This window comes from Aplysia californica, unplaced genomic scaffold (genome assembly GCF_000002075.1).
Source record: "Aplysia californica isolate F4 #8 unplaced genomic scaffold, AplCal3.0 scaffold00323, whole genome shotgun sequence".
In the NCBI taxonomy this organism is placed as follows: domain Eukaryota; kingdom Metazoa; phylum Mollusca; class Gastropoda; order Aplysiida; family Aplysiidae; genus Aplysia; species Aplysia californica.
The window spans coordinates 99,589-119,372 of record NW_004797593.1 but is presented as its reverse complement, the minus strand read 5'-3'; the positions used below and the strand labels follow the sequence as shown (position 1 = coordinate 119,372).

Here is a 19,784-nt window from a genome sequence, read left to right as displayed (position 1 = left end):
ATTGAAACCAAACTTCTCCTATAGGTAGGACAATGTCCACTTTGAGTGTAAGCCACGTTTTCTGGAAACCCCCGAAGTCTGGTTAGCCCGGTTGTCCTTAAAAGCGACCATTTGTCTGTAGGAGATACCCACCAGTCTGTAAAAGTATCACATTTCTACAGCTTGTATCTTTCTCTCTGACTCTCCTGTAAGGGTCCACGTACTGCTATCCCCTCCTATCTAATGCAACTCTCAGATAAATAAGACCCGGCCAAATGAGCAGGGAGCCACAAAAGCTAAAAAATAAAATAAAATAGCAACCCAAGAGATCGGGAAGTTCCCCCCCCCCCTTCCTCCACCTCCTCCTCCTGATTCCAGCTAAGTGTCTGCTGTGGGCACGTGAGTTATATTCATACACAGAACCTGCCACAGTAGCCCACAAGCCAATATAATAATTTATGTACTATAAATTTATAGACCCGCCTCCCTCTCCCTAAAAAACCCAGCCCAACCCGCAATCAAACAAAACCCCAAAACAAAACAAATAATAATTTTTAAAAAATGAAAGCAAAAGGAGCAAATTAAAAACAACATAAAAAATTAAAATAACAAATAAAAGAAAAACAAAAGAAATCCCAACAGACAAGAGAAACAAACATTTCACTCTGCCGCCTCATCTCGCCGATCGCCGATGTTTACCACTACAACCCAGATTTCCTCGGATTTTCCCTAAAATGTCTTTGCCTTTGATGGCAAGAATGTTACTATTTGAGCCTTGTGATGGCAAAGTGTTAAATGAAAACAGGAACTAAAAACAATAAGAAAAGACGCGCATTTTGTCATGACATTTGTTTTAATCGAAAAACAGTTGTTCACAACCCAATATCATTGGTACAGCAGAGAAGAAAACAGTTGTGGTGATTACTTGAGTAGACTCATGACCAAACTCGAAACTTAAACAAGACAGAGGTGTTATACAAGAGCACTTGAAAGTGTAAAAATCAAAATAGCAGTCTATTATACAAAAACAAATATCATGTATAAACTCATGTTTGCTTTGTTTAGCTTGAATAAACAGAAGCAATCCCAACAATAAAGGCCATTTTGCGCAGAAAAAACCCAGATTAGCAGACTAAACCCCCCCCCTCCCCCCGGCCTTATAAACCCCTAAAACCCCCAAGAAACAGTAAAGAAAAGAAATGCAACTAACCATTGGCATGCTCCAACCAACCACAAACTCATCATTACAGTTACAGAAGGCCTACTCTTTCAGAATTCTATACAATCTAGTATGTGAATACTATTTTATTTTGGATTTTGAACAAAGAAACAGGACTAGAGAATAATCAGTTAAAGAACCATATCTTGGTTGTCATGACAGATTTGACATGTAAGCCCTTTGTAATTTATTGGTCGCTTTGTCTTTACGTGTGAGAGTGTTTGTATGTAGGTGTGTGTGTGTGTATGTGTGTGTGTGTGTGTGTGTGTGTGTGTGTGTGTGTGTGTGTGTGTGTGTGTGTGTGTAAGTATGTGTGTGTCTGAGTGTGTGCGTGCGTGTCTGAGTGTGTGTCTGAGTGTGTGCGTGTGTGTCTGAGTGCGTGTGAGTGTGTGTCTGAGTGTGTGTGAGTGTGTGTGTCCGTATGTGTGTTGGTGTGTGTAAGCATCATGAAAATACACTGGAGCACCACCTTGATCACAACAACAGATTTGAAGTATGAGTCCTTTAGAATGTTTTTCTTTATTTTGTCACATTTGTGTCACAATGCAGTGGAACCAAGCGCTTGTCAATTTTTGGTCATATGAAGTTATGGTACAGTTTGTTTATTTGTCTTGATTTTGATGAAAAAGTGGCTGCTTAGTCTTTGAAATGACTTAAATTCTATCTAACGGTGCATTTAACTCATCCATAAATGAAAGGTTTTTTTGTGGGGGGTTTTTTTTTTACAGTAGGCATTTTAGGCCTCGATTAACAGAATTTAGATCATTTCGGAGGTGGGTTTTGATCAGCCCTGACCTTGCATGTCAGGGCCAAACCTGGCAGGAGGGATACAGCATGCCAGAACACATTTCTCCCACACACAAGAATCGAACTCAAGTCTTCTACATATATGTCACTGCTACATTACAGATGTAAGTATAAAGTACTTACTTAATCAATAGTGCTCATTTCAAGTTTGAGCTATAAAACCTAGGAACAAATTGTAGCCTGCTTACCTTTCAGAGATAGACAAAACATTTTAAAAAAAAGGCTTTTACTATTACACTATCGAGGTATGAAGTATTAGTTAGTCCTGAGAAGTACATATAATAATAGGTGAAAATAAATATTGAATTCAAGGGATGGACGGACGGACGGACGGACGGCAACAATACAGGAAAATCGGTAATAAAAGAAGTGGTACTTTTTTATCACAGGAAACTTGGAACGCTCAAGCAAAAACATAAATTGTACATCAAAAGAATGCATCTCCGAGATCACAGTTAGATTGTAATTCAACACAAAGTAAAGTTTAAAATCATCAAACTGAAAAATAAAAATGTGTCATAGCTTGAAGTGTAGTGTACTCCTTGTGGAGACTCCCTCATGTGATATGCTGTATTATTGTCAGTTTTATTTTTTTCTTCATATTGAATTTTTAATGAAAGTAATAATTTGTGTCACGACACGGCAGAATCAGGCGCTCGTCAATTTTTGGGCAAGTGGAGTTATTGATATCATCTTAAAGTTAGTTCATTTGTCTATCTTTGGATGAAAAAAAAATCTGTTTATCTTTAATAGAAGTCGTGACATTTGCTAATGAACGAGGTGGGGGGTCACATGGTTTCTGGGGCAAAGCTAATGAAAAAATGGTCGTCAAAGATTAGTTATTTTCCTTAGCCTGAGAGTCTGTGAAAACTGAAAATTTACATTTTTTGTGCCTTTAATCATGGTTTTTCAGTAAAATCCACAAAAGAAATGTGTTCTGTAAGGGGCATGAAAGGTGTTGAGCCAAAAAACCCAAAAATTTGATAAAAATTCACGAACCAGTGGAACAATGCCAGTTTCTTCACTTAGATTATTTTTATGAGCGCCTGATTTCACCATGCTGCTTCACATATATATATAGATATATATGTATAATCTAATTCTATGTATGTCTCCAAGTGTTTCTACCGATCGAGTACACAGAAAAATGTCCCACTCCAACTATAAAATCTCATCTGATCTTTTCTAAGCTTATCTTCACCCGAGAAAAACTTATCCCTTTGAGTCCTGACCCCCTTAAATTCTGGTTTACCCTAAAGTCCCAACTTGATATGGAAAATTGTAGCCATTCTATCCTTTATTAAAAAAAACCAAACTCACTAAAACAGAAACCTCTCTTAGAAAACCACGCTAAAATGGAATTACAACTTGTGAACAAAGAACAGGAATTCTCGTTGATTTAAAATAGTTGATATAAAAACCATGAACATTAAGAACAAAATGCGCTATGCATATTCAGCAATGATAAAAATTGTGACCCAATCACTAATTTGACGATCGAAAGGGTTAATGCATTACCAGTAAAAAGACACTAACTTTCAACAATAAGGATAAACTTGCTTTTTAAAAATGGTTAGCAATTGCGGTTTCCTTGGACCTTACTTTTTCGATCCAGAAAATGATTTCCTAGGACAAAATTCCTTTACATCATCCATCACATGTCCAATTACAACAACCAGAAATCTGCTTAGTCTCGACAGCTTCAGATGTTCCTAGGTATACAGTGGAAGGGACAGCAAACATGAATATACATGTGTACTTAATCAAGAAATGAAATTCAAAACAACAAAAGATACATTTCTCACAGAGTGATAAAAGAAAAATATAAGAAATAAATGAGTCACGGCGCGTTGGAATCAAGCACTCGTCAATTTTTGGCCAAGTGGAGTTATTGGTATCAGCTTAAAGTTTGTTCATTTGTCTTGATTTGGATGGGAAAAATACCAATCTACCTTGAATAGAAGTCGAGACATTTGCCATTGGAAGACGTGGGGGTCGCCTGGTTTCAGAGGTAAAATTAACGAGAAAATGGCCACCAAAGTTCGATGACTTTCAAAGCTTGACAGGCCTTGAAAATGGAAAATCTGCAATTTTTGTGCCTTAAATCAGCCTTTTTAAGTGAAATCCACACAAAAATGAGTTTTTAAACAGACAAAAGGTGTTGAACCAAAAACCAAAAATTTAAGAAAAATTTTCCAATTGGCAGAAAAAAGCCGGTTTTCTTCGAATTCCGTATATTGACGAGCGCCAGACCTCACCACGATGCCTCACAAAACACAAAAGACAAAAATTATACATTTGTAAATTAATTTTTTTTTTTTAAATCTGAAAAAGCATCTACTTTGGACAAACTGACTCTTGTCTGCAGCACACAGGTACAAGATGCGATCTGCCAACTAAGTAGTTCAACAGATTGAAACAACAGTATTAAGTAAGTAATTCAGCAGACTGAAACAACAGTATTAAGTAAGTAATTCAGCACACTGAAACAACAGTATTAAGTAAGTAATTCAGCAGATTGAAACAACAGTATTAAGTAAGTAATTCAGCAGATTGAAACAACAGTATTAAGTAAGTAATTCAGCACACTGAAACAACAGCATCAAAGAGGAGACAGGAGCAGTAACAGCAGCAGGAAGAAAGTAACTGAACAAAAAAAAGGAGACAAAATAATATAATATAATAGTAATCATGAAATTAATATTAATAATATAATAATAATTGTGATAATAATAATATAATAATAATTTGATAATAATAACTGCATTCATATAGCACATATCCACACTCTACAGCATGCTCTATGTGCTTTACAACTACTATTACCCCAGCAGACCATAGAACTCTCAGAAACATTCTCAGTTTCCTGGGAAGCATACAATGCAAGCTGCAGATTTCACGTGATCAAGCACTGACACACTGACAAGATCTTTCACTGTCTATAACCGGGTACCCTTCCCAAATGGGTGAAAGAAGGAAAATTCATATAAAATATCTTTCCAAAGGACACAATCTCAGGCCCCTGGCACGATTCGAACCCACGACCTTACAGTTGTGAATACGAGAGCCTAACCACTAGGCCACTGACGCCACAACAAAATGTCAAGACAGCTCAATTATCTTTCTGCAAGTGTATTCTCGATTCATTAACCACTGTGCGACCTCAGTACTTTCTTCTCATATCTCCATTTTTAATAACAGAATAACAGTGAAAACAGTTCATAACAAAGAGTGAGCTTAAGAAGAAGTCACATTTTCACTGGTAAAAAAAATGGAGATATGGCAAGTAAGCACTGAGGTCGCGACTGGTTGCCTTGACTCATGTCTTTGTGACTCCTGAGTTTCATCTACAAAATCAGTCGATGAATAAAAGAATTATTTCATAACAACTGAAACAAACAGTACACATCTCACTGCAGGAAGTAAAAAGCACTTGCCCATAACTAGATATATAAATCAACAAATGTTTAAGAAGGTAACACAAGAGAACTCAGAAGACATTATAATGAACTGGAAAAGGCTGCAATTTGGGAAACTATTTCTTTCATCATGAAATTAGTGTAGATAAATTCAAATAAAAAAACAACAAAAAACAAAAGTGATTATTTATAATTCATACAAGTGTAAGAATGTTTTGATTACTAACAGTCATGTATGGACATCAGGAGGAGAAAAGAAGTGATGGATTATAAGATCTGATATTATATCTTTCGGGAAATGAACATGCCCAGCAATATCAACTATAGGTGAATACCTGAACGGATACACAAACAACAAGATCACTTCAATTCTACTAAAATACCTGTGGTTTTTTAAAAATCATTCCTTTTCATAGAAAACAGTTGTTCACAAACTAATATCATCGGTACAGCAGAGAGGAAAAACAGTTGCGGTGATTACTTGAGCAGACTCGTGACCAGAAACTACCAGAACCAGACGGAGAGTATCACAACACAAGTACACTTGAAAGTGTAGAAATTATACCAGCAGTCTATTACATGTATGTGTAATCCAAACAACGGTCCTCTGACTCCTATAGGGCAGGAGCAGTGAGCATAGAAATGTAAAGTGTTGTTTAAAAAAAAACCAAGACCTCGAATCACTTTCTGTATTAAAGTATGATTCACAGAGAACTCACAACACTTGAAGAAAAAAGCAACAAAAACCCCACACATTTTCGGTTTTCTCATTAAGAAAAAACCCACCAAACCCCCCCCCAAACAACGAAAAGTTGCTGACTAAATTGGTTTCACCACAAATGGACTTATACTTATACCCTTCAATTCAAAGGTGTGAAGTATCAAAAAGAGCCAATAATAAGTATCATGACTATTATAGTCATCATTATCATCATTCAATATTTTTGTCATCATTATCATCAATCATGATTATTGTTATCATCATTAATCATAATAATTGTAATCATTATCATTCATCATAGTAATTGTCATCATTATCATTAATTACAATTATTGTCATCATTATCATCAATCATGATTATTGTCATCATGATTATAATCATTATCATCATCATTATCTGCTGCAATAAGAGAGAGTAGCAAACACCAATAGACAGCATGAGGCAGTATTAGTGACGTCAATCAAATCTGATACCTGTTGAAAGAAGTATGAACTCTTGTCAGGAGCTAATTGGTGATGACAGATTATTATCTTTTACCGTCTTATATACGGCGTCAGAGGAGACTAAATACAATTAGCCACTAGAGCGCTTCGTAGTTCATGAGATTACAATGACAATGACAATGACAATGACAATCTTTATTCATCTCGCAGGGAGAAATTTGCAGTTATAGGAAATTGGCACTCTTGGCTCCTGCCAGTGTAAATGAAAGGATTTGAGATACAGAAAAGTGTTATGTATCTGTAAATTGTCGAAGAAAAAAACTGAATCAAAGTAATTTAATGTCTGCAAATTATAATCTGCATTACGTAGCACATATAGATGCTCTATGCACTTAACGACAATCATCTTTACCCAAGCAGACCCAAAAACAAATTGATACACAACAGCCACTCCGCACGAGCGTAGTCTTTACTTCCTGTTCACTCGAGACTGGATGTTTCAATTCTCGAGTATTATATAAATTAATGTCACACAGCGATAGTTTAATTGTAGCGAGTGCAAATAGGTTAACACAGTCCTTATTGACACGATATAATTAACACATTCTTTTTTCTCAAAATAAATTAATGATTGTCATTGGTGATAAAAAAGGATTAAGCGATAAAATTTTCACTGGAAATAATACAGAAATGTCGACAGTGTGTGGGATAAAGATGTCATTAATGTAAAATCTAAAAAAAAAAATGGTAACAAAATGTCTAAAAATAAGACCCGTCATTAGTAAGCACTGACACAGCAAACTGCAGTTTCAGCAGAAATCATATTGGAATGTGTAAATTGAGCAATGCAAGAAAACAAGTTTCAAACATCAGTTTTACTACCATGAAGCAATACGAGAAAACAAGTTCCAGACATCCCCGTAGTACTACCAGGTAGCAATATGACAAAACAAGTTCCTCACATCATAGTAATACTACCATGTAGGAATATGATAAAAACTAGTTTCAAACATCAGTTTTACTACTGTGTAGCAATATGATTAAATAAGTTCAGATATCACAGTAGTACTACCATGAAGCAATATGATATAAAACGAGTTCTTAAATCATAGTAGTTCAGTCATGCAGAAATACGATAAAACAAGTTTCAAACATCACAGTGTAACTATCATCGTGTAGCAATATTATGACTAAACAAGGTCCAAACATCACAGTGGTACAGTCATGCAGAAATATGATAAAACTAGTTTCAAACATCAGTTTTACTAGTGTGTAGCAATATGACAAAACTATGTTTCAAACATCACAGTGGTACTACAGTGTAGCAATATATGACAAAACTATGTTTCAAACATCACAGTGGTACTACAGTGTAGCAATATATGGCAAAACAAGTTTCCAAAATCATAGTAGTACTACATGTTGTACCCTGTGTAAGAATGAAACAAAAATTCTTACTGGAGAAGTAATTTGAGGAGCACAGTAGAAGACTCTGAACGCCCACAAATAATTAATAAGTAAATATATTTTTGACAGTAGTCTGAGAAAGTAAAAGAAACGTATTGCACCCTCATTGGTCAGAAAGCATACGACAGCAACAAAACAGGGTGGGTGGGTGGGTGGGTGACTACATTAATCGGCACGCTTGACTCGACGTCTTCTTGCCAGACATGCTTCGTTGACTCAGCTTAGGCCGGCGAGGGGGCAGCTGCTGTGCACCGGCGGTCTTGCTAAGTTTGACCGCTTTCTGCTGGCCCTCCGGTGACTTGCTGGACGTTGCGGAACTCTCACCTGTGTCTGGTCGGGGGTCGGTCACCACGTTACTGCTGGCCGCGGCAGGGGCAGCCTGGGAGACCTCCACTGGAGACAAAGCAAAACATGTGAACTTTTAGTTTTGTTTTAGTATAAGTAAGGTTTTACGATGATCGCAACTGCATAAGGTCATATGAGCGCCAAGGGGTGGATGTCAACAGAGAAGTCCAAACGGGGAATCAGGCTTACTCTGTTTACCTCTCTAGCCTCAACAGCATAAAGTCTGCTTTGACTATCAAGGCTCCCCGGAAACAGCGGGTCACAAGAGTGTGACAAACATACAAAAGAGGTAGAGGTAAAATGACGATAGTAAGGATGAGGAAAGAAAAAGCAGCAGTCAGTAGCACTGCCCTGGGGGTGGGGGTGTTCTGTACAGGTGATTGTCTTGGACAGGTTCCAAGTTCAAACACATTTATATACTTGTAGTTGAGGTGTGTGAAAGTGTGCTGATGTGTCTTGTTTTCACTATTGTCCCTATAAGTAAGTGTAAAAAATGTATAGCTGAGAAAGTTCTATATGACTCAATTTTTTAAATTATTAGATCTACATGAAATGTTTTTTCCTTGTGTGCATGAGCTTTATTCTCAGTATTCATGTCATTGATGTAAAGCGCTCGGAGCTTATACTTAGGAAAGAATGTTATATAAATGAAAAGTATCATTGTTATCGACGATAAATATGAGCTGGAAAAAAAATAAATCAAAGGGGTTTAGCCAAAAAACAAAAATTTGATAATTTGATCTAACTGGTGAAAAAGTGCCATTTTCTCAGATTTCATTATTTTGAAAGCAAAATTATCAGCATTTTTTTGGTAAGTTAAGCAATTTTTAAATTGAATTTTTGTTTTTTGGCTCAACACCTTTTATGTTCACTTAAAAACATATTTCTGTGTGGACTTTACTGAAAAATGTAGACTAAAGGCACAAAAAATGTAAATTTGCAGTTTCCAAAGACTCTCAAGCTATGGAAGTCACCAAACTTTGGAGGACATTTTCTTGCTATTTTTACCTCTGAAACACGGTGATTCCCACCTCCTTCAACTGCAAATATATCGACTTTTATTCAAGATACATGGATATTTTTTTATGAAAAGAAAGACAAATGAACATGCTTTAGGATGAAATGAATATCTCCAATTGGCCAAAAACCGACGAGCACCTCATTCCATGGAATCATGACACAATCATAATATAATTTCAACAAAGTAACTTTACCCCAACCATTTTGACAATTGGACAGTTTTCCTCCGACCTACCTTGTTGAGACCTCTCCACGGTCGGTTTCTCGGGCTCTATCTCGAGGCCTTTGTCTTCGGCCGCTGGGTTGATCTGGAGCTGGTCCTTGTACTTCTCTTTCGTCTGCGTGAACGACGACCCCTCGTGCTGCTCACACAGCCACAACACCTTACCGTTGGGCATGTGGCATCTGGCAAGAGTAGAAAGTCGACAACTGTCAGATTTTTGCTTTGTGATTATATTATAGGTACAGTCAAACATGCGTTACAGTCACACAGCCACAACACTTTCCCGTTGGGCATGTGGCATCTGTCGAGAGTAGAAAGTCGACAACTCTCAGATCTTTTCTTTGTGATTATATTATAGGTACAGTCAAACGTGCGTTAACACTGCAGTCACATAGCCACAACACTTTCCAGTTTGGCATGTGGCATCTGGCGGGAGTAGAAAGTCGACAACTGTCAGATCTTTGTGATTATATGTGAGCGTGCTGACAAAATGAGTTACTTCTCGCAATCCACAAATGGGGATATTGGCCTAAAATCGACATAAGGTTCAAATTAGTTGATTTTGTATTGATGCCACATTCTTTAACAATAATTAATTTGTCTTTTATCATTTCATACTTATAAATTGTAAAAACTACAGCTACAAGCATGATGTACCTTAAGGCTTTATTCTGGGCTCAGGTGAAAGTGACAGTAAAAAAAGCCAAAAAAGAGAAATGGACTCAAACCTGCAAAAATCTCGACCTCCGCCACAATGGAACAAAGACTTGGTCCCTTGTCAGCAACCTCTCGGGAGAAAGACAAAAAAGCAACCCCAAACCCTTTTTCCTTTCAGGCAGCACCATCACTGAAGACCAGAAGAAAGCCGAACATTTCAACCGTTTTTTCGCCTCTGTAAACAGGGCAGGCAGACTAACCGAGGCTGATAGACTTCTCATAAATAGGGCTAAGCATAAAGAAAAAGCTCCTACTGTGAACAACTCGCTTGTTGAAGAGGATTATAGCATGATGGGACTCAGTCAGGTCCTCAAAAAGTTAAATGAAAAGAAAGCACCAGGACCAGATAAAATACACAACGAAATGCTGTGCCACCTTGGTGCTAAAGGAAAAGAAGTTCTTCTTTCCCTGATAAACACCACGTGGAGAACGAGTGGAATACCAAAGGCATGGAGGATCGCCCAGATTACACCACTCCTGAAAAATGGGAAACCACCTGGAGAAGCGAAAAGCTACCGACCCATCTCATTAACATCATGTATCGGTAAGCTTGCGGAAAAAATGATAAACAACCGCCTCTACTGATACCTGGAAAATACGAACAGCTTAAACCCACACCAAGCAGGCTTCAGAAAAGGCAGCAACACAGAAGATCAACTTTTTAAACTGAGTCAAAACATCCAGGATGGATTTCAGGAGAGTAAACACACCGTCGCCATCTTTGTAGATCTCCAACAGGCGTACGACAGAGTGTGGAGAAAAGGCCTACTCATGAAATTGATGGACCTCGGGATACATGGCAAACTTTACAAATGGATCAAGTTCTTCCTGTCGGATCGAAACATTGAAACCAAGGAAAACAATGCCCACTCGTCTAGAGAATTCCTTGAGGAAGGCCTACCTCAAGGTTCCTGTCTGAGTTGCACTTTGTTCCTGATCTTCTTTAATGATGTAATGAATGTGCTGAAATCAGAAAAGACTCTTTATGCCGATGATCTTGCTCTCTGGCAGACACATCACAGCACGATAGTAGGAGCAGGGAAATTAAATGAAGACCTCAAGAGGCTCCATAATTACTGTCAGAAATGGAAACTTAAAATAAACTGCACGAAAACAGTATACACCATCTTTACAAAGAGCCATAAAGCAGCCAAAGAAAATCTCAAACTAAAGATAGGAAATGAAAGTCTCCCCAAAGAAGAACATCCAACTTACCTAGGAGTCAAACTTTACCGTAGTCTAACCATGAAAAGCCAAGTGGAGAACATAAGGAACAAGGCTAAAAAAAGACTCCAACTTTTAAAGAAACTCGCAAGCAGTTCATGGGGATCAGACAAACAAACTCTGAGAGCTCTATACCTGGGTTATGTCCGATCTTCCCTGGAATACAGCAATAGCCTACTCACAATGTGCAGTACAACTACTTGCAACACCCTTGACAAGGTCCAAAACAATGCCCTTCGTTTTATAAATGGTGGCATGAGATCCACACCTACCGCCCCGTGCGAAATCCTTGCAAATGTTGAACCCCTGGGAATCCGCAGAGATAGAACAGTTTTGGAGCTACATGAAAGAACTAAAAGAATGTGCCCCAACCACCCAAACAGGAAATTAGTAGAAACATGGAAACCAAAGAAACGAATTCAACAAAAGTCAATCATGCATCACATCACAGAACTAATGGAGAGCCACCATCTACCACAAAACAGAAAAGAAACCAAAAGAGTCAACCAAAACACCCCTCCCCACCTTTCTTTAAAAAAGCGAATCATTACAACATCTCTCAAAGACAAGAGCACAAAATCTTCAGACCCAGTGACACTGATGCTTGCATCATACCAAACAATCGACAGCTATTCAGATGACTGGATACACGTCTATACAGACGGCTCAGCATTCAAAGGCACAACCAAGGCCGGATATGGAATACTAATACAGTACCCAGATGGAAGTTCCAATGAGATCTCTGCAGCCTGTGGAGAGAAATGCAGCAACTACGATGCAGAAATGATGGCAATTGAAACAGCACTGTACCATCTCCGCACAGTTTTTGACACTCATCCTGGAAAAGCACAGAGTATTGTGATTTTCACTGACTCACTATCAGTATTACAAGCCATAGAAAATGACCATCATCTAAACCAAGATTTGACTCATATACTGTTTGGCTCCCATCATCTGATAACATTCTGTGGCATCAACCTAGTAATGCAGTGGGTCCCCGGACACTCAGACATACCTGGACATGACAGAGCAGACACACTCGCCACACGGGGATCTAGACAGGAACAACCCAACACTCCAACTTCATACAACACTGCAAAACAAATCATCAAAAGCAACAACAAACAAGATTGGATGAACAGATGGGCCCTGGGAAAGACAGGCAGAGCAGTTTTCAAACATATGACCACAACAAAAAGGAATGACAATATCAACCGCCTTCAGAGAAAGAAACAGACCACGATCTTCCGCCTACGAACAGAACATATACAGCTCAACTTCCACCAGAACAGAATAAATCCGGAACTTCCCCCAATGTGTCCCTTTTGTGACTATACATATGAGACTGTGGATCATCACCTGTTCAACTACACAGCCCTAAATGACATCAGAGCTACCCTTCTCCATCCGAGACCTAACATAGACAACACACTCTATGGAACATTACAGCAACTGCAGCAGACCTGCACTTATCACTACATGGCGTTGGACAGAAGGGCGAGAGCCCAGCTGTTGCTGGATCGATAACAACAACAACAACAACATTCTGGGAAGTAACTCATTTTGTCAGCACGCTTCACATATTATAGGTACAGTAGAACCTGCTCCAATGACCACCTGTCCACCACAATCACATGCAGCTTAAAAATGACCACTTCCCACTTCCCCCTTGAGTTTTTTCTATAACTATCCAAGAGGACCACGTGTCTAAGATGACCATTTTTCTTCTCAATAATGGGCGGTTGTCTTGGACAGGTTAATCTATTGGCATTGGTTTAATGCCCCTTTCAACACACTTTTGTTTCATTTAAACTGCTGGATGTGAGCATAGGCCTCAGCATAACTATCTTTATTCCCACTCTGTGCTCCTCATGCTTGCCGTGGTATAATATTATTAACATAGAAACTTTGAAAACTCCTTAAAGAAATCGACGTTAAAAAATGACTGTGGATAATGAGGATACGAACCACAACCATCCGCACCCTAGCTCAGCACACTACCAATTGAGTTAATGGCAAGCTCAAAAAGGCTTAGACATAGAAATCCATTTACAGTGGTTGCTCTCAGTTAAAAGCGCAATAAAAGTACAAAAACTGCCTCACTGACGACATTTCAAAGCTGGTGTTTGTTCCCTTGTTTATTTTGTTAGAGGTTTTACGGCGCTCGCAACTGCATAAGGTCATATGAGTGCCAGAAGATTAGACGTGTTACAAGAGAGTAACAAACATTAAAAAGAAGAAGGACGATAGATGTTTGATAGGGAAGAAGGAGAAAACCACACCTGAGCACCCACCAACCACCCGCTGTTTGTTCCCTCACTGTATGTCAGGTGTCATATATATATATATATATATTCTGTATATATTCAAGACACTAATCATTCGATTTGATATTCTGCACAAAACGACTCAAAAACAATATTCAGGCATTGACATAGTTTGTGTGACAGCCACATTCATTTCTGCAGAAACAAGACGAAACAAAACAAAACAACCAAACAACCTCTTCAGGCCACCGTAGGTCAGGTTTGGATCCATCTCCGACACAGTGTCCACAAGCATGCCGTACTCGCTGTGAAAATCTGGGTTTGCACGGGGACACCACTGGAGAGAGAGAGGGAATGTGAGCGTATGTGTGTGTGTGGGGGGGGGGGGGGGGGAGGGAGGGAGGGATGTGGTATGAAAATAAGAAACGCATGACATAAAGGTAGATACAAACCAAACACAAATCCAGTCAAACCTTTCCAAGACGGCTATTCATTGTCGAGGAGATATTCTTGTGTAAGACAGAGGGGTAACCTGGACGGTGTTGTTAGAATATGAAAAAACCCCCGTCCCCGTCGTTTTATGCAAAAAAAATTCTGAAATTATGCAAACTGAGCCCAAAAACGTGAAATTATGTGATTCTATTACTTTTAACAAAGAATGATAAAGGAAAATAATCAGAAATTATGCGAAAAATGCTCAAATTTTGCTAAATTATGCAGGGTGCATAAAACCACGGGGACAGGAAAAAAGGCAATGGAGAAATGAAGTGGTAGTTTATACAGGACACTGTCTATGCCAGGCTTGGCTGTATGCAACAAGCACACGTAACAAATATGTGACAGACATTCTTTTAAAAAAACTCTACTTCCTGCTTCATATTCTTAGGAATAATTGATATAAGAGCTGGTGATAAGAATCTCTATAGAAAGCATAATGTATTTACTTAGTTATTGTGCATATAAGCCTCTATGCAAGAAGAATGTAAATTCATAGAGTAAAACTTTTCACTTTTCATATCTGATAGGGGCATGGTGGAAATACACCTAGCATGCAATTCCTGAAAAGCATTTTTTTGGGGTGGAACATTTTTAGGTACATATTAATTAATGATATTCTACTTTGGCGAGCTTCAGTCTAGTAAATTCATTTCACTACCCATTTATTTCCTCATTGATATATTTTGTTATATATTCCCTACAAAGTCTGCTTGCAGTCCCTAGTCCTAGTACCGCTGGTTCAATCAAATGCCAAACACAGTTAATGTAGAAATTTAACATAAATAACATCATTATAACTAGCATCTGTGGTATAGCATGTAGGGACTCTGCCATTGCACGCACAAGACCTAAGTTTGGTTCCCACGTGGAGAGAATTTCTATAGAGTATTTCAGTCTTCCTGCTAAGTCATTGCATCCCTTTTTTTGTTTTTGTTAGAGATTTACGGCACTTGCAACACAAATAAACATGTATGTAGGTCATAAGAGTGCCACAGATTAGAGGTATTCCTACTACAGAGTAACATACAGAAAAAAGAAGGAGAGAAAAAGGTTGACAGATGTTTCATAGAATCTGGAAAGAAAAAGCAAGCCATACCAGAGCACCCACCAACCACCCACACTATATCCCTCTCATCTAACGACTCACGAGAACTGTAAAAACTCACCTCCTCCATTTTCCTGCGCATCCTCTCCCCCTGCGGCGTGTTCAAGATCCCCAGGTTTATCTTGGTGTGTTTGAGGATGGCGTGTATGCGGGCCAGGTATGGTGAGGAGTCCTTGAGGAACTCATCTAGGGCAGCACCCTCTTTGTGAGGAAAGTCCACAGCGAGAGGACTCTCGTGCCATCCCTGAAGTAGAATGAAAACTCAGTCATATACGTATATTTATATGTGAGGACTTCTGGTGAAATCAGGCGCTCGTCAATTTTTGGGCATGTAGAGTTATTGGTATCACCTATAAGCTTGTTCATTTGCATTGCTTTCGATGAAAGAATTACCCTTTTATCTTGGGTATATGTCAAGATATTTGCGATTGAATGAGGTGGGGTCACCTGGTTTCAGAGGTAAAATTAGTGAGAAAATGGCTGCCAAAGTTTGGTTATTTACAAAGTCTTAGAGTCTGTGGAAACTGACAATTTACACTCTTTATGCCTTTAATCAATGTTTTTCAATATAATTCACACTGAAATGGGTTCTTAAAAGGACATAGGTATAGAGCTATAAAATACAATTTCGATAAAAATTGCCAAACCAGTGGAAAAGTGTATGTTTCTTTACTTTCATTACTTACACTGTTGTAACTTACAGTAGTAGTAATTCTTATTGACAAGAACAGAAATGCATAAACACTGTTAAGAAGAAATCTTGGAGCTATTAAAAAACTCAAAACTTTTCCTTCACGTTATAAACACAAGAAATTCCCTCACTTCACCTAGGTGGGAATGGGTACTCCACCCTAGACTGTAAAAGATCTTGTCAGTATGTTAGTGTTTTAGCGGCTTTAAATAGTAGCTAGCACAATAAGCTTCCCAGGAAGTTGAGATTGTTTCAGAATGCTCTCAGGTCTCCTGGGATAATAGTATAGATTGTGAAGCGCATAGAGCTTGCTGTCGAGTGGGGATTTGTGCTATACAAATGCTATCTGTTATTATTACTTACTTACTTTACTTTTACTTTTTCATCCTCTGTTGCCGTTAAGCGTCGAGGGGAGATGCAGTTTTCTATTTTAGGCCAGCTCCACAGCTCTTTCAGTAGTGATGTTATGTTTTCTTAGGGTTTCCTTGACACCCTCGATCCACCTTTTGCGTGGCCTTCCTCTTCCTTTACAGCCTGAGTGCTTGGGGTTGTAGGCTCTCGAGGCTGGCTGGTCAGGTGACATACGTAACAGGTGGCCAAACCGTTTTATTCTCTGTCTTTCTATGTAATGTAGGCAGGACTAAGTGCCGATAGCTGCTCTTACTTCTTCATTTCTCTGCCTGTCTCGTTACTATAACTACCATTATATCATTGATGGCGGGGTAAAACATCTAACCCTGATGTAACTGGAAATTCTCACCTGTTCGTGCTCACACAGCAGCCTAAAGCAGTACTTGTTGCTTTTCTCCACTCCCTCCGCATCTGTCGCCATCTGAAATACCAGAGAGAGAGAAAACAAAGAAAAAATTAAAAACTTACTCTCTCAGGAAGTAAGTGTAAGTGTAAGTATATGGCTTTTTTTAGTAAGAGTTTTATGGTACCAGCGACACAACAAGGTCATATATAAGTGTTGATGGCTTTAACCCTTTCACTACCAGCAACACAACAAGGTCATATATAAGTGTTGATGGCTTTAACCCTTTCACTACCAGCAACACAACAAGGTCAAATATAAGTGTTGATGGCTTTAACCCTTTCACTACCAGCAACACAACAATGTCATATATAAGTGTTGATGGCTTTAACCCTTTCACTACCAGCAACACAACAAGGTCATATATAAGTGTTGATGGCTTTAACCCTTTCACTACCAGCAACACAACAAGGTCATATATAAGTGTTGATGGCTTTAACCCTTTCACTACCAGCAACACAACAAGGTCAAATATAAGTGTTGATGGCTTTAACCCTTTCACTACCAGACCTGCTCTTCAATCCTGGCAAATAGCTCAAGAGGGTGCCAAGCCTGGCAGCGAAGAGGTTAACGCCTCTTTCAACGCGATTAGGTTAACGAAGAGGCGGGACCAGTGAACATAACGTCTGTCTCTGAGAAGATCAAGCAGAGGAATCAGGCGCTCGTCAGTTTTTGGGCATGTGGAGTTATTGGTATCATCTTAAAGCTTATTCATTTGCCTTGCTTTCAATGAAAAAAATACCCATCTATCTAGAATAGAAGTCGGGATATTTGTGACTGAAGAAGGCGGGGATTGCCTGGTTTCTGGGGCAAAATTGGCGAGAAAAAAAGTTTGGCAGCTTCAATAGCTTGAGAGTCCTTGAAAACTGAAAGATTAACTTACATATTTTGTGCCTTTTATCAAGATTTTCAATAAAATTCACATGGAAATGTGTTTTTATATGGACACAAAAGGTATTGAGCCGAAAAACAAAAAAAACCCAAAAAAATTTGACCAAAATGGCCAAACTGGTGGAAAAATGCCTGTTTCATCGATTTCATTATTCTGAGGAGCGCTTCATTTCACCATGATGCCTCACATATAGAGTTTTTAAAAAATCCTACCTCTTCTACCACAGCTTTCCTCTCACTCTCAACATCTTCGCTCTGAGTTTCTTCTTTCTGAAAAAAAGATATTGAAAGAATAAGAACTTGGACAAAAACAAAAACAGACCTGTATGAAAATGAAAAAGTGAAAAGGATGAGGAGACAAACTGAGATCTTGAATAGCCTCAGAGACAAAAGTTGAGTCTCCAATACGTGAAACAAGAGATAAAAGTCTCCAATTCGTGAAAAAAGAGATAAAAGTCTCCAATACGTGAAACAAGAGATAAAAGTCTCCAATACGTGAAACAAGAGATAAAAGTCTCCAATACGTGAAACAAGAGATAAAAGTCTCCAATACGTGAAACAAGACATAAAAGTCTCCAATACGTGAAACAAGAGATAAAAATGGTGGAGCACAGCTCAACCTGTTAATCCTATCCATACATCGTGTTTTACTATCGTATCCATACGACGTGGGGAACTCTGTGTCACCACTTAACCCTATCCGTACGTTGTGTTTTATTATCGTATCCATACGACGTGGGGAACTCTGAGCCACCACTTTCAAAGAGGAAATTTATTCCTTAATCTGATCCTCACGCTTTGCATAACAGTCTGTCAAAATGATTTTTTGAGAAAAACTGAAAGTTTCAAAGAGATCTTCGTACTAGAAGTATTCCAAAATGTGAAGAATACAACCCTGGGGGTACAAAATGACCCCAGGGCGTACGGGCAGGGTTAAAGAAAACTACCCGTAGTCAAAGAGAAAGGTGGTCTTCTTACAGTAGTATCATCAAGGTGTGGAAAAAAAAATGCAAGAGGGGAAATGCTAAGTGGTGCTCTGCGATTGTCTTGGATAGGTGGTCATTGTAGCAGGTTCGTAGAATCTCACTGACACAATTTAGATCTGCACCTGGTCTTTTTCTACCTTTACTACCTATTTTCACACATGTTGTGATTTTCTACCACAATGCGACTAGTTTGAGTGCTCACACAAACAAATCGATCAGCATCTTACTGAATTTTAGCCGATTTAGGGTAACACGCTAGGCGCCCGGATGCGTAAAATTGTGGAACCACATTTGCTTACTGAAAGAGTTAGGATGGCAGACCACTTCCACCTTGCCTGCCAGGGCCAACCTAGGTAGAGAGGGATCCAAGCACACAGTCACAGGTTCTTGATTACCCCCCCCCCCCCACACACACACACCCAGGAATCAAATTCCTACCTTTTCAGTAGCTTCCTTTGCTTCTTTGTCTTCACTGGACTGGCTGCTCTGAGGGGGCTGATCCTGGCTCTTGAAGTCGATGAGCACCAGACGTGGGTAGTCGGGGCCGTCAGCGTACGTCGTGATGTGCCGCAGGAACTTCCTCTGGCTCAGCTCCAGCACTTCCTGTATACGCGTATCAAATAACAGAGACAGGAACGTAAAACAACAGTACCTTTTTCTTCTTCCTCTTTGTTCTTTACAACAGTACCGGTAGTAAACTTTTCGTAGAAGGCTGGTAAAGCCCCCCCAAAATTGTAAAAGTACAGTATAAATCCCCTCCACATCTTTGAAAACAGAAACAAGAACATAAAACAATATTTTTTTGGTATTTAACCCCCGTACATGGCGAAATTTGTACATAACAAAAAGATTTCTGAATCCCATTGATTTCACTATGTGTGTACTAGACTGCATTATTATTTTTAAACAATGATGAGTGGCCTTGGGGATTATAGCATGACCAACCC

The 19,784-nt window shown here is 38.9% G+C and overlaps 1 protein-coding gene across 1 annotated transcript in view; it reads right to left on the bottom strand.

The window, feature by feature from the left end:
• Positions 1–7,196: 7,196 nt before the first annotated feature.
• LOC101848126 overlaps positions 7,197–19,784 on the bottom strand; it is a gene marked incomplete in the record, with an annotated part of 75,367 nt that continues 62,779 nt past the window's right edge. The window contains 7 exon segments of the mRNA XM_035970805.1: positions 7,197–8,449; positions 9,657–9,826; positions 14,089–14,189; positions 15,517–15,699; positions 16,907–16,978; positions 18,065–18,121; positions 19,276–19,440. Of these exon segments, the coding sequence (XP_035826698.1) occupies positions 8,217–8,449; positions 9,657–9,826; positions 14,089–14,189; positions 15,517–15,699; positions 16,907–16,978; positions 18,065–18,121; positions 19,276–19,440 (981 nt within the window).